This window comes from Podarcis cretensis, assembly GCF_951804945.1.
Source record: "Podarcis cretensis genome assembly, chromosome: 1".
NCBI lineage: Eukaryota > Metazoa > Chordata > Lepidosauria > Squamata > Lacertidae > Podarcis > Podarcis cretensis.
Genome location: NC_137170.1, coordinates 117,750,877 through 117,766,013, shown reverse-complemented (window position 1 = coordinate 117,766,013; position 15,137 = coordinate 117,750,877). Strand labels below are relative to the sequence as shown.

At 41.5% G+C, this 15,137-nt stretch overlaps 1 protein-coding gene across 3 annotated transcripts in view; it reads left to right on the top strand.

The window, feature by feature from the left end:
- Nucleotides 1-15,137, top strand: part of AGPS (alkylglycerone phosphate synthase) — an 83,500-nt gene that overhangs the window by 44,881 nt on the left and 23,482 nt on the right. For all 3 annotated transcript variants that reach the window (XM_079978366.1, XM_079978367.1, XM_079978365.1), the window contains exons 2-10: nucleotides 506-595; nucleotides 3,684-3,774; nucleotides 5,876-5,996; nucleotides 6,094-6,168; nucleotides 8,609-8,680; nucleotides 8,989-9,068; nucleotides 10,220-10,300; nucleotides 13,722-13,847; nucleotides 14,069-14,177. In XM_079978366.1, the coding sequence (XP_079834492.1) occupies nucleotides 506-595; nucleotides 3,684-3,774; nucleotides 5,876-5,996; nucleotides 6,094-6,168; nucleotides 8,609-8,680; nucleotides 8,989-9,068; nucleotides 10,220-10,300; nucleotides 13,722-13,847; nucleotides 14,069-14,177 (845 nt within the window). The remainder of the gene's footprint in view (nucleotides 1-505; nucleotides 596-3,683; nucleotides 3,775-5,875; nucleotides 5,997-6,093; nucleotides 6,169-8,608; nucleotides 8,681-8,988; nucleotides 9,069-10,219; nucleotides 10,301-13,721; nucleotides 13,848-14,068; nucleotides 14,178-15,137) is intronic.

The window sequence follows — 15,137 nt, the reverse complement described above, 5'->3', positions numbered from 1 at the left end:
AACTCTGGAAATTTCGTTATGTAAATCAGGTTCTGGATAATGTCCTCCTCCAGAATGTCATTAACATAAGAACATAAAGAACATTAAGCATCCTATTCTCAAGAGTGGCATCCAGACCTGTGGGAAACTTTCAAGCGCAAGAGCGCTGTCTCTCCCCGTCAGCTTCCAACAACTGGTGTTCAGAAGCATTGCTGTCATTTTTGGTATACAGAAGCATTAATGTAACAAAAATGAGTAATAATAATAATAATAATAATAATAATAATAATAATAAATTTTATTTATATCCCGTCCTCCCCAGCCGAAGCCGGGCTCAGGGCGGCTAACAACATATAAGCAGCTAAGGGGCTACATACAGCTTTGTACATCAATTATATAATCATGCAAGCTGATGTAAAGTTTCGTCAGAATGGACAGTATCTTAGAATTATAACGCTGACAAAAATGGACAAACAACATAGAGAACTAACAAGTCATATTCTTTTTATCCTCCTTTCCCTTTTAGGCAAGAAGTTTTTAAGTGGAACGGATGGGGTTACAATGACTCAAAGTTCATCATCAATAAGAAGGGACAAGCAGAATTCACAGGGAAAAGGTAACATCCTTGTAGATACATAATATTTCTAAGGGATGGGGGGCAGGAGGGATTTAAAAGCACGAAATGGATAATAAATAGTAGGTGAAGTAATATCATTGGCTTTTGGGTGGGTTGCCCCTGTCAGGTATGTGGTCTGTTGGTTACCTTTATGTGAATAGTTCATCATTGGCAGACTAAAGCCAAAGCTGTTACCCTGATAGTTGCGTGGATTTGTAGAAAAGGGAGGGGTGATTGGAGTGTCTGGCCACTTCTACTAGTCTGTAGTTTTTTGAGGCTTGGCTTTGTCACCCAGATTCAGATACTCGGGACGTTGTCTGACCCCCGTCCTAGCATAACTCCAATCCCATAGGTGATCCATTCCCTTATGCACATCTGTTGCTTCATCCTACGTGAGCCAAGATGTAAGAAGCTGCTGGACTTCCAGCTCCCATTAACCCCGGCCACCATGGCCAAAAGTCATGGATGATGAGAGCTGTGCTTCAGTCATGTCTGTAGAGCCACAGGTTAGTTAACTACAAGCACCAGAGGATTTGTCGGAATCCTACCCTTATTATGTATACAGATGAGTTAATTATTCTTTATGTCAACATAAGAGGGGCCCTACGTAAGAGGGACCCTACTGAATCAAACCAAGAGCTCATCTCATCCAACATCCCATTTCCTATAACAGCTGTATAGATGCTTCCAAAAACTCTGTAAGAAAGGCAAGAAGGCAATAACTTTGCCATCCTGGTTTCCCTACTTGGCAAGGATGATCACTGAACGCGGAGATGCTTTTTTGGCATCAGTTCTGTCAGAGCTGCCTCCAGGTCCCAGCTCACAGAGGACCAACGCTAGGCTGTAGTTATGTACAAAAGTCTTTATTGAGATTCAGTCTCCATTTTAAAGCCGCAGCGTGCAGCTCTACGTCCCGACCTTAGACCGGCGAAGTCCTGTCTGAGTCTCCTCCCCCTCCACACCAGTTTAAGACTCTCGCTTTGCTCCACCTCTTCCTAAGTTCCTTTCTCCTCTGGGCCCTCCTGCCCGCTAGGGTCTCATCCTTCCTGGACTCCTCTGACGCTGACCCTGACGATTCTTGCCCCTCCTTCCGGCGGGCTTTAGGACCTGGTTCCCTATCCGGGCTACCTTCTGTGCCGCTCGCCTGTACCTTTGAACTTGGCGCGCGCGCCCAGCCTGCAACTTTCCTCTTAACCGTTAACTCGCTCTCCGATGGAGGCGTGGTCAACCCTGACTCATCTTCTCTCGCTGGTGGTGCATATGTGGGCTCTGACACCTGGGACTCCTCCCCCCCACTACGCTCTGGTGGGGAAGCTGGTCCTGACTTCCAACTGCTGCTCTGGGAGTCCCCGCTGGCCCCTTGCTTCTGGGGTGTCCCCCTTGGGTCGCCCCTTGCCCTGCCCATCGGCGCCCCCTTCTGTGAATATTCCGATTCGCTGGAGAGGCTCATGGAATCTATCGGGCTGCTGTCATATTCTCCTACGCTGCCCTCGGATTGCTCCCCCTCGCTTTCCATCTCCTCTCCTCCCTGCGCTCCCGCTGAGTCCCTGACAAGTTCTCATACCTTTTTTATGAGAGGAGACTTCTCCATGAATTTGTCTAATCCTCTATAAAACTACTTAAGCCACTGGCTGTTGCCACATCGTAGGATGGTGACGTTCATCAGCTATTTATGTTGTGTAAAGGTGTGCTTTGTTTTGCTAATCCTGAATTCATTTGTCTAATACTTAAACCATTTAAGCCACTGGCTGTTGCCAGATCATGCGATGGTGACTTTCATGAGCACATGAAAGGTGTACTGCACATTTTGTGAATCTTGAGGCTATTGTCCAATTAATTTCATTGGGTAAACCAAAGGTCTAGTATTAGAGACGGCCAAACTTATTTCCATTCACTTGCTTCACAGTTTGCATAACTTTTATCTTTAAAAACTACATCCATGTCTTTTTTTCTGAACTAAAAAGCCACAAATGCTGCAGCTCTTCCGTATAGGAAAGATGCTCTAACCCTTGTTCGTCTTGGCTTCTCTTCCCCAACTGTAGTCTCCTAGTCAGCTTTTCTTCAAAAGAACCTCATGCTGTATTCAAAATTTAGCCACACCACTTTTCTTAAAGTACTGCAGCGCTTGGATTCTTCTTTTCTGGAAATACATTATTTGTAATTCCTCCTGTAGTAAACTTGATGTCAGTTAATATGATGACTTCTAGTTTTTGAAGGAATAAATTCTCTTCAGCTACTGTTTAATTTTTCAATCTAATTTAGGTATCTTCCCCTGCAGATTAATCTCTGAAAACTTGAAGGAAATAGGCTTCAACTTCTGATCCTTGTATTTGTCCTGTATTTAGCAGCTATGTGCTAATTCTCTTTGGATGCTGTCTTTGGGGCATCCTGAACTGTACACAATATTCTAAATGTGAGCATGCCATGAACGAATGCAGTTGTGGCTTTTTATTTCAGACCTATTCAGCTTTTTTGTTGTTTATTTACCCAGACCAGAGAAATATGTGGGAACTCTTTAATATGCTTCAGACTTTGCTCTGTTAACTACCTTTTCAGGCAACAAGTAGTTTATGTTGCAAATCACCAGATAATTTCTGAATAAGTTAAATAGCACTTTTCCCAATACCAAACTTTGTGTTACTACCAAAAACAGCAACCCTACTCTCTGCTCATGATTTTAATTAACTACTATCTGTAAGAGGGTTCTTGTCACCTCACTATGTTTTCTTCATCTTTGATGGGCTTTCAAAAAGCATTTGGACAATTCAGAAGTATATAACTGTACAAAACTGGGTGTTTATTTGACTCGGGATTATGAAAGGTTGTTGAGCGATACTTTCCTTTGCAGAAGCTGTTCTGGCACTTCACCCACAAGACTGATTCTTCTTTCTGCTTAAGAATGGCTCATATTAAAACTCTTTGCAACTCTTAGCTGGATAGGTGAGACTGACACATCTATAATTTCCTGGATCCTCGGTCCCATCCTTCCAGAAATTACATACTTTTTGTGTATATTTGAACAAATAAAATACTAGATTTGTACTAGCTTCAGGCTAGAAATAACTGACTAAAATACTTTCGAATTCAGGTATCGGCTAGGTGGTACGGTGTTGCCTTTTTTAGTAGACTGGATGGAGAAATATATGAGCGGAAGTCTGGAGCATAAAAGTACTTCTAGAGTAAGTATATAAATGAACATCTAATTTGGTGTAACTCAGTGCGACTTCTAAGATTCCTTTGCATGCAGTTGGAATAAGGTTTAACCTCTGATCCATCGCCATTGTGTTTTTTGTACTATCTGATATCTGAGAACTTGGGCAGAGGCCTTTCCCAAGCTTGCTACCAGTGCCCTGTGGTTCCTTACTATATGGTTCAGTGTGAATCTGTGTCTAAAAATGAAGTACCTTATTTAATCTGATTTGATTAGGTTTCTTTCCTCTGTAACCTTTCTTAGTAACGCTACAATGCTTCCTTTTTGACACAGGTTGAAAATCCTTTTCTTTCAACAGACTTTTAGTGTTTTGCTTTATATTTTTATTTTTTAAATCTATTTTTTATAATGTTACGATTTACTAGTTCTCAGTTGCTCTGTGGATAAAAAAGCTGGGATAAATATTGAATAGCTAACATACTAATACTATGTTTCTGCAAGATTTCTTGGTCACTAATTGTTTAGACATTTGATCAGTACCTTTACACCTGCCCTTCAGATACTTGGCCAATTAAGTGATCAAATATAGATGGGCAGGTACATTTTTAAGTTAATAAAATTCCAGTACAGGTACCTGCTAATTCCAGATGCCCTAGTTAGCTGTGAAGCATTGAAATTGTTCCCTGTACCACTGGTCTCCATCGTTTTTAGCAAGTGTGCCACAAGTCAAGTCCAAAATGAATGTGCCAAGGTCCTTTTACTTTGGGACAGTTTGACTCAGCTAGCATGGGGGGAGGCAGAGAAGTCCTCTCCATGCCATAGCTGGGATATAAGCACCACCTACTCTTGTCCACAAGTGCCACAAACCCCGCATGCAACAGGTTAGCAATTTGATTACCGAAGCTGAGGGCGTATTTATTTTTAGCTAGTAACATTGGCACAAATTTAAATGTATATTAAATCTGCTACAAGAGATTGGATTGTAAAGCATGCTTTTAAATCCAGGGGAAAGTGTGTCCTGGTTGTCAGCTGGAAGTTTGGGAAGCAAGCTGGCATGATACAACTTGGTTGTTGTTGAGGTATAATCCTGCCCCACTGCTTTGCCTGCATTCTTACGCTAAACTGCATTTCCAAGTATTTCAATAGAACTTGTCTAGAACAATTGCTTTGCAGTGCAATTGTTAAAGCATTTGGGGCAGACCTAAATGGAGAAGTAGATGTCTTTTCCAAGAAAGATAATGTTATGTAGTATAGCCTGAGCTCAGGATCTCCTAAAAAGGACTTGCATTTCTACTAGAGTGAAATGGAAGTGGGTTGGATAAATACAATTAAAACTTTCAGTTCTTAGAGCCTTTACCTTCCATTCATTAAGTGTAATCCACTTCAGACCAATATTTTAGGTCAGTGATACTTGATGGCTAGAGTAGAAGCACCATGCAGTAGAATATCCCTTTTTCAGTAGAAATCTGTCTGATGCTTATGCCTCAGCTGGCTGTAGCTCAGGCAGGGAGAAATGAAGCAGGGAGAAAGCAAGTGAGATAGACATGGTACCCTCCTTTTCCTTTAACACCATTGATTCGTGCAACCCAGATGTTGACACAGGTAGCAGAAAATAAAAGTCCTTTGAAATATAACAGTGATGTTGAATGAGCTGAGCATTGACCACAAGAAAGGTAAAGGGTTTTACCCAATTTCAACACCAGTAAATGGGTTTGAGTCATACTTTACCTTTGGCTTCTGGGAAGAACTATCAATGGTTTGTCCTTCCTGCACCTTCCCTAGGACTATTTAAAACCTTTGTGACCCGAGGAAAGGCTGAAACAAGGAAGGCCAGGCCAGGAAGCTATTGCCATCAGCTTCCAGTCAGCTTAAGAAGACTGCATTCTCTAGCACTTTTTGGTGTTAGTATTTCAAAATTGTGTATCGCCCCGGCTGCCTTGTTAGAAAGGTGCTATATATTTGCAATAATACAGAGAAATAAATAGTTTGAAAGGGAACAATACAAAAATGAATTGGTTTCCCAAGAGCTTGGCATTTGTCTTCTTGTAGAAGTACCTTGCCTCTCTGCGGGAGTTTCTTCTTCTGAATAAGTGCACTGAGCATAGCTGTGTTTTTCCTTTACATTGAAGGCATCCTTGAATCTTAGTGATGTGCCTCCTTCTATTGCAAATGAAGAATTTATCAAAGACCTCCAAGCTGCTAAAATATCATATACCCAAGAAGCAGAAGCTAGGATATTCAGAGCTCATGGTAAGAACACACACACACACACACGAGTGCATTTTAACTGTATGTTTATTTTTTAACTTGACATCTTTGTAAACATCGCCCCCCCCTTGTACTTTAGGTCATTGCTTACATGAACTATATAAGCTCAGGGAAGGAATGTTTCAACGAGTTCCTGATGTAGTTGTATGGCCAGGTAAGCTCTTTAGAATGTTTTTCTCATTCTTCAAAGGCTTTCCCCCACCCTGAAGTCCAATATAGCAAAATACAAATCTGGGGGCGGGGGATGAACTTGATATTGGAAAGCACTTGCAGATGTTGGCAGAGCACAGAATCTCATCCAGTACTTGGTCCAGGAATGTTGTTTGGAAGTCTGCCAAGAATGCTGCTTATGCAGCCTGGTGAAAAAGCCTTTGCAAAACACAGGCTCTGCTTTACTTGTTTGGTCACTTTCCTCCAAAGTGAAAGAAAACAGTGTCAAAATTTGAAAGGTAGATGCAACATGGGCACAGGATCAAAACATACAAACACGTGAAAGACTTGGAAGCTTTTTTCAGTGTGTGCAAACCTTTAATTTTCTGAAGATGAAATAAAGTTCTGATATGGTAAGCTTTCAACCAGATTTTCACGGGCAACGGATTCTTGCTAAAGAAAGAAACCTGAGCCATGCTATCAATTTCAAGAACACGTAATTTGCTGTTCAGAATGCATTACATGGGTTCTTGTTTACACTTTCTGTGATTTACTGGCCTTTACCCAGCTGGCTCCTTCCAGCTGTGCAACTTAGATGCTGGGAAAACTTGGCTCAGTATCCTTTATTTTTATTTCTAGTTGTTAATACCAGAACACTTGCTGGGGTGCTTTCTGAGCATTTTCCAGAGAAACCAAAGCTTCTTCATTTATGCTCCATTGAAACCAACATAGCAAGTTAGTCGAAACCAACTGGAGAGTTTCATGACCCACTTTAGATGGATTCAGGCCACTGCTCTAAATCAAGATATGGACACCTTTCCTATTGACTGTCCTAGCTAGTTCATTTTCAACTTTTTTCCAACTAGCAGAAATCTATAGGGAGGAATGTAGCGCTAGGTAAGCTTTTCAGATTTCCAGGCAAAACAATCCCCTCTCTCCTTGCCCCCTCCTTCTGGGGGTTTTCATAACCTCTCCAGAGTCAGTGGAGTCCTTATGCAAGCTTCTGCTCCTGGGATGATTCATTGGTTGAATCTAGCCCATACTTTGTTGTCTGTAGGATATACCGTATTTTTCCGTGTATTGGACAAGATTTTTTGACTCAAAAATCACTTCAAAAAACTGGGGTCGTCCAATACATGGATAGTGGCATGGCTGGGGGGTGGGGTGGGAGAGAAGCTGTGCGCTGCCAGCCAGCTCGTTGACGGGAGCGCAACTTCCCCCAATGCTGCTGTGCGCAGGAAATGATCTAGGGAGTGTTTCCTGCCCGCAGCTGTGTGGGGGGGAGGCTCAACAACTTTGAGCCATCTCCCCTCATTTTCCTAAAATTGAGTCCCCCAAAAGGGGGGGTCTTATACATGGGGGCGTCTTATAGATGAAAAAGTACAGTACTTATTTGCACCTCCATCTCATAACACTTGGTGCATCCATAACTACTTCAAGCACTAGAGTTTTTACCAGCTTGGGCTGGTGCACCAACAATGTCCCTTCTTTCAGAAGCTGAATCTGGCCAGGGTTGCTTTTCAGTAACCTCCAGACTTGAGTACTATAAAGCACTTAACACCAGGCTGGCCTTGAAAAGCTTTTGGAAGCTTCAGCTAGTGCAGACTCCTGTCACAAGATGGACTAACACCCACCAACAATCAGAGCGTATTACAGAGTGGGACCAGACCAGTTGCCTATTGATTTCTGGGCTTGAATGCTGGTTCTTGCTGCTTGAATGCCATATTTGGGACTGGAAAATCTTATAGAATGCCTTTCCTTTGTGCACTCTGTTCAGTGTCTAAGATCCTGCCTTGCAATCCCACACCAAAGTTCATTCAGTTTTTGCTAGAAGCAGGTGTTTTTTCAGTTGTGGCATCAACCTTACAGAATGAACTTTCCAGAAGAACCCATTAGGCACCATCATCTTGGACCTTCAGGTGCCAAGTTGAAGCCTGACTTTGTAGAAAGGCTTTTGGCTGGCTGTTGGTTTTACTTTCCTCCTGTGTTATTTCTATTTTCACGGCTTTGCATTTTTGAGCATCTGCTAAATCTGTAATTTGCTGTTACTTGAATTGTAATTTTGTTGTGAGGTTCTTTTTGATAATTTTAGCTTTTTGTATTTTGTTTTGATTTTAAAGGAAAAGTGTAAGCAACTTTGGTTCAATGTTTAAGAGGAACATGTGAAAAATTCAGAACCAAATAGATGATCTGGGCTCAATCCATTTTTGCCAGCCAGTATTGCATATAGTTCTTCCCTGAGTCCCAATATTGGTGGTGCAGAGACTCCTTTTCATCTCATAGTGAAAGTGTCCAAAACATTGAGACTTCCCTTCCTTAACTCTAGTATAGGTGTGGCCTCTGACATCACTGTAACAGCAAGCCGCTGTGAAATACTTTAAATTTTAATCACTGTCTTAATATATGTTGTTAATTCTCTATTTATACTTCTCTTCTGTTTATAGACTGCCATGATGATGTGGTTAAAATTGTGGAAATAGCCTGCAAACATAACGTTTGTATTATACCGTATGGTGGTAAGTTATATAGCAATTTTATGCCTTAAGGAGAATAATTGTCTTGTTTTCAGTGGCCAGAATCCAAAGTGCTGCTTCAGACATAGCTAATGGCTTTTGTATGCCCAGTGGGATTTATTTTTATTTTTATTTTGAAGAGCAGACTCCCTTGCTATGTTGCGTTTTGCTTGAGGAAGCCTCATCCCGAGTTCAAATGTAGCACTGTTTATTTCTTTAAAAATGATTTGAGCCCCATAGTTAAGTATCAGAGAACTAACACGAAGGCACGTGAACGAAAAATAACGTCAATGCGTTTCTTGTATCTGCAGGAGGAACAAATGTTTCTAATGCTCTTCAGTGTCCTGCTGAGGAGAAAAGAACGATTGTTTCATTGGACACCTCACAAATGGTATGTGGAAAAAGCATTTTCAGGCAAAACTGTGTAGAATGTCAGATTGTAAAAAGTATTTCAAATACCAAAAACATAACTTAAGCTGACTTCCCTTACATGGTAACAAAGACTGTGGGGAAGGTGGCAATGGACATCTTTATAAGGCCTTGAGTATTTTTGGTTCCTATCCAAAGAGTTAAGTATTTTGTAGGATCAGCATGCTTGGTAGCAGAGTGAAGATTTTGAGCCTGGCTTTCTCAAGTCCCAAGCCCAGCACTCTTAACCATTATGTTACATTGGCTGTCTGTTGGGAGCATAAAGACTGCCACTGGGTTAGATAGCTAATTGATTTCATAAAGCATGAACTAGGGCTTTCAGCTTTCGAATAACTTAACAGGTAAGCTTGGAGGGGGTGGGAAGAAACACTGTGGTCCTTCTGTATACAATGCAAGGTCAATCTTTATTTCAGTGAATATGTGCATGATAAAGATGTCATTACTGAACATCAGTTTGTCCAGAATCCTTTGTCTTAAAAGTTCTGTATAAAATCCCCTTCTGGTTTGCGCACAGGGTGGAGCACTGCATGGCATGGTGTTTGCCATACTTGCCCAATCCCAGTTCATAGTGCAACACTCAAGTAACTAGGGCGAGGTGCCCCAGGAGAAAACAGGATAAAGTTCAGCCATTAATATCTGAAGTAGGCACATGCACATCTTGTTCCTTTTTTAAAAATGTAGCCTCTAGCAGGATTGAGTACGGAAAAAAAATCACCCGTTAATCTTTTTGTATCCTTTACTACTCTGAGTACTTCATCTGCAAACAATTTGCTAAGACCATATTGATTGCATTGGTAAATTGATGCATAGTTCTTATATGAATCCATGGGCCTCAATTCCCTGTGGATATTTTTGCTTTAGGCTATTGGGCCTACTTCATTACAATTTTAGTTCCTGTGTGAAACAGTAATAGTTCAGACAGGCAAAAAATACGTATGTTTACACCTTCCCATTTCCAGCCCCTGAAGGCACAATCTGCTATACACGTCTGCTTGGAAGTAAGCCCTATTGTGTTTAATGGGGCTTACTTTCAAGTAAGTGTGTGGAATTGGCTAAACGCTGTTGATTTTGTCAGATTGTTTCACAAGTCTTACTTTGGTTTCTTTGTAATAGAACAGGATTCACTGGATAGATGAGAAAAATTTAACCGCTCATGTTGAAGCTGGCATTGTTGGACAAGACTTGGAAAGACAGGTATCTTCTTTGAAAATTACTTTTGGTTTTTACATTGCCAAATGTACTGTGTATATCTTCCAGGTTATTGAGTCAGTTCTGTCTTAATCATTATACCAGTTCGTGTCCTGCAGACATGACCGCGCCAGGGTAGATGTTGCTGAGTTAGTAGTGTGAACACGCTGGGAAAATGAGCTTGGGAGAGCACGTCTTTGTTTGAGACTTGGTCCTGCCACGTGATGCCTCAAATCTTCCTGAGATTGTGGAAGGCATTGAGGCATCGCTCCTGACAGGTGTAAGTTTCCCTTGGCTCACTGCCAGAAAGCAGCATGCCCAGTACACAAGCCTGGTGGGACTTCATCTTGGGATTGGTTGTTAGCATCACATTCTCCCAGATGCTTTTGGAGAGGCGAGCCACTGCTGTAGCTGCCTTGCCAGTACACTTATCCAGCTTGGTGTTGATGGAGAAGTTGCTGGTTATGGGGGGAGCCCAGGTAGACAAAACTGCCTACCACCTCAAGCATGTGGTCACCAATGGAGTGCAGGCAACATCCTGACCCAGGATGTTGGCCGTCAGGGTGGTGTTAAGGTTGAACTCCATGCAGGCTGGGACAAAATGGTTGGTGAGACTCCGTAGAGCTTCCTGAGAGCGTGTTGTCAATGCTGTTACAAAAAAACCCCTCATAGATAAGGACCCGCCACACTTTCGTTTTGGTGTGGAGGCATGCCAGGTTGAATAGACCCCTGTCGCTCCATGAATGCATGTACATACTGTCTTCAGTTGAGCTGAAGGCATATGAGAGCTATGGGGAGAAGAATACGTCAAAGAGAGTTGGGGCAAGAATACAGCCCTGTTTCACATCACTCTTAAAGGGAAGGTGTCAAAGGATTGCTGTAGATCAGGGTTTCCCAAACTTGGTTCTCCAGCGGTTTTTGGACTACAACTTCCATCATCCCCAGCTAGCAGGACCAGTGGTCAGGGATGATGGGAATTGTAGTCCAAAAACACATTTGGGGAGCACTGCTGTGGAACTTGTCTAAAAGCATTCTCAAGTCCTACATACTTTAAAATATGTTTGAATCGTTAACTACTTGCAATACTTAGTAATAGACTTTCTGTAGACGAGTGGTCCTCCTTTAAAAGGGTTCTGTAGCTTTTTCCAAAGAAATGATTTTTGTTGCAAACTACGAACACACTTTCTGATGAGCACTTTCTGATGAGATGGCCTTTCATACTTTTTATTTTTATATCCTCTTACTGTTTGATGTAGTATTTTAACCTTTCCAGAGCTATAGCTTTTTTTTAAAAAAGGTTAGAATTAAAATGCACAGAGCATATTCTCTTAATTTAAATGACATTTTTCCAGGCTAGTAACTTCGGATGTTTCACTAACTGTTCCATTCTTGAAATGCCACAGACTCTTGTCCCACTAGAATAAGGCATAATAGCTTCTTTTGCTGCAGCTTCTTTAAAACCAAAGCAATTCCTGCAATTTCTCTTGGGGGGGGGCTTCTTCTGGATCACAAAGATATACTCAGTGTATATTTTTATATAATCAGAACATATTCACAGCACTTTGGTCAACATATGAAGCATGTTCAAGAGTATATACTCAAGTATCGTGAGTGGGTCATGTGGTCCTGTAGGTGTTCCTCTGCAGAAATATGTGATCTTGTTCAAATAGCAAGGGAATTTGACATTTGACAGTGTTAGTCCACAGAAGTTCCAGCAGTGGCTATGCTTGCAATCTGTCCAGAGGATGCTAGGGGTTTGGAGTGGTTTTTATTTTATTTTTTAAAGCTTACGTTTCATATTTCTAATAATAAATTCATATGCCCTGCTAGTGATTTAAACATAACCCTCATATAATGTGGCTGTTTGGGGGGGATCCTTCTTTCTTGGTGTTTTATAAGAGGGTAGTGTATAGTATACATTTATAAGTAAAACCGTCTTTTTGCTAGCACAGTCTTGTGATTTACATTTTAAGAGCTCAAGACTTGCTGTATTATCAGATCTTTAAGATAGGGAATGCCAATCCCTGCATCATTGAAATGTCATGGTGACCATACTGTAGCATGTAATAAAGCAGAAGAAACTGGCAGATATATATATATTGCGTTTAAGCAATTCCAGACGCAGAGCAGCAACACTGCATACGTGGACTTGCCCTTCCTCTCCTCACTCCTGCACCCTGAAAATCTGCTCCATACTGTCCCCACAATACTCCAAAGCAGATTTGGGGGGTACAGTGTATTTAATTTAATTTAACCAATGGTGTGTTCTGGTGGATGGACACAGTTGAGTTTTACCCTTATTATTATATTACCAAGAGAAGTTGTATCAGAAAATACTTGGGAGCTATTCCACCCCATAGGGCATTCTTGAATAATCCATCTCTCAAATGTTTTCAGCACATAATGTGGTTTCAAACGGAAGCCCATGTGACCAGTTCCTGTGCCAGTTGACATAAAAGACTGCTCTGCTGAGCAGTTTCATTGGGAGAGCTTTGGGGGGGTCAATGTATAAAGGCGTTTCATTCCATTTTTGAGGCAGTGCAGATGGCAAAGCCCAACTAATAAAGAAAAATGAAACCAGTGACAAATGTGTAGAAATTCCTCATCTGCATAGCAAATATACTGTAGTATTGCACATAAAAATCCCAGCCAGATGGTTGTATATTAAGTTGCCTCTTCTTGAATGAATGGAATATAATTGGTTGCTCAGGATTTCTACAGACCCAGCTGCATATTACCAGAACCAGAACTAAGTGCTTGCTGTATTGTCTTTTAAGTGAAATCTTTTGAGCTGTAGTTTTCAAGCTAAAATTGTGTCATGTCGAATGTTCTTAATAAGGGATCAGATTTAGGTTTTTTGAACTGTGGGGATAAATAAGGCAAAGCTAACAGCTACGTTTAATACATGCTACTGAGACCTGGGTCCAGTTCATACAATAATCTTTGGCTATTTTTCACCCTCTTCTGATTGTGTATTCATGGGCACAGTACAACATCAGCTTGAGGTATGTGGCTTTGCAACTGTTTTTGCAATAAGGGTGGTGTTAAAAGTACTGCCATGATAGAATCGTAGAGTTGGAAGGGACTTGGAGCAGTAATCTAGTCCAGCCGCCCCCACCCCGCAAACGATGCAGCAATCACAGCTAATGCAAACGAATTGTCTCATTGGTGAATCGTCTGTGTACTTCTGGGTGATTGTATACCAGAGGGTGATAATGTGGAGAAAATTTGGTAGCAAAAAGTACGTTTCTGTTTGGAGTAATCATGTTAATGAAAGCAGATTTTATTTTATTGGTGCAAAACAGCGGGCTTTCCTGCCCGTCTCTGGAAAGACACGCATCTACAAAACCAAATTCTGGAGTTCAAGTTTCATATCCTTAGAAAGCTGTCCGTTACACAAATGCTGTCTTCTTTTTCACGTGTTTAGCTGGGTGAAAGCGGTTACTGTATGGGCCACGAACCAGATTCAATGGAATTCAGTACACTTGGAGGCTGGGTGGCAACGCGAGCATCAGGCATGAAGAAAAACATTTACGGAAACATTGAAGACCTGGTAATAACCCCCCCCCCCAGCAAATGATCTCATTACTGTTCATCTAGTCTTATGATCTCATTACTGTTCATCTAGTCTTAGAGAGGCAAAGTTGAATATTAAATGTTTTGATCAATAGTGGTATATTTGGGTTTAGGCTAATGATGGTTTTGGTATGCTCACATGCTTTTGTATGTTTCAATTCGTATGTAATTTTTAGGCAAATATATTTTATTATACAGGTGGTTCATATAAAAATGGTAACCCCAAGAGGTGTGATACAGAAAAGCTGTCAAGGACCACGTATGTCAACGGGACCTGACATCCATCATTTCATTTTAGGATCTGAAGGTATGCATCAAAATAGAATTGCAGTTTTTGTGTGCAGTTGTTTTGAGCCACAACTCCTCTCATCCCTGACCATTGGCCATGCAGGCTGCAGCTAATGGAAGGAGTCCAAAACAACTGGAAGACATTGGATTTGAAAGGGCTTATTCCTTTTGCCATAAAGGATAAGATTTCTACGGTTGATGCCGTTAGATGCAGTGCAGTTTTAACACAGTACATATAGCTGTAGACCTATTTTGGTGTGATGTAATAATTTGTACTGCTAAGGAAGAGGCTGGTGCCTTTTTCTTGGAGCAGTGCCAGATTAGTAATGCCTCTTGCTTAACGCTAACTCTCCTGCATCTTAGACTGCATTTCTAAACACACTACAGTGGTACCTCAGGTTACATACGCTTCAGGTTACATACGTTTCAGGTTACAGACTCCGGTAACCCAGAAACAGTACCTCAGGTTAAGAACTTTACCTCAGGATGAGAACAGAAATCACATGGAGGCAGTGGGAGGCCCCATTAGCTAAAGTGGTGCTTCAGGTTAAGAACAGTTTCAGGTTAAGAATGGGCCTCCGGAACGAATTAAGTACTTAACCCGAGGTACTACTGTATTGAGTAAGCCCCACTAAGCACAGTGGAACTTTGAGTAAGCATATCTAGGGTGCTTTTTGCTTTAGCCACTCCTCTTAAAAGTCATTATAGCTTGGATTTTCTGATCATAGAAACTCGTGTGTTCTATGTAAGGTGAAAAAACTAAAACAAATGGAACATCACAGCATTTTGTAACAAGGTAGCCCTGTGTATGCAATAGGTAAAAGGTGAAACACCCCTGGATGGTTAAATCCAGCCAAATTCGACCGTGGTGTCCAGTGGTGATCTCTGCTTTCAGGCCAATGGAGCTAGCATTTGTCCACAGACAGCTTTTCTGGGTCATGTGGCCAGCATGACTCAACCACTTTTGGCGCAACAGGAC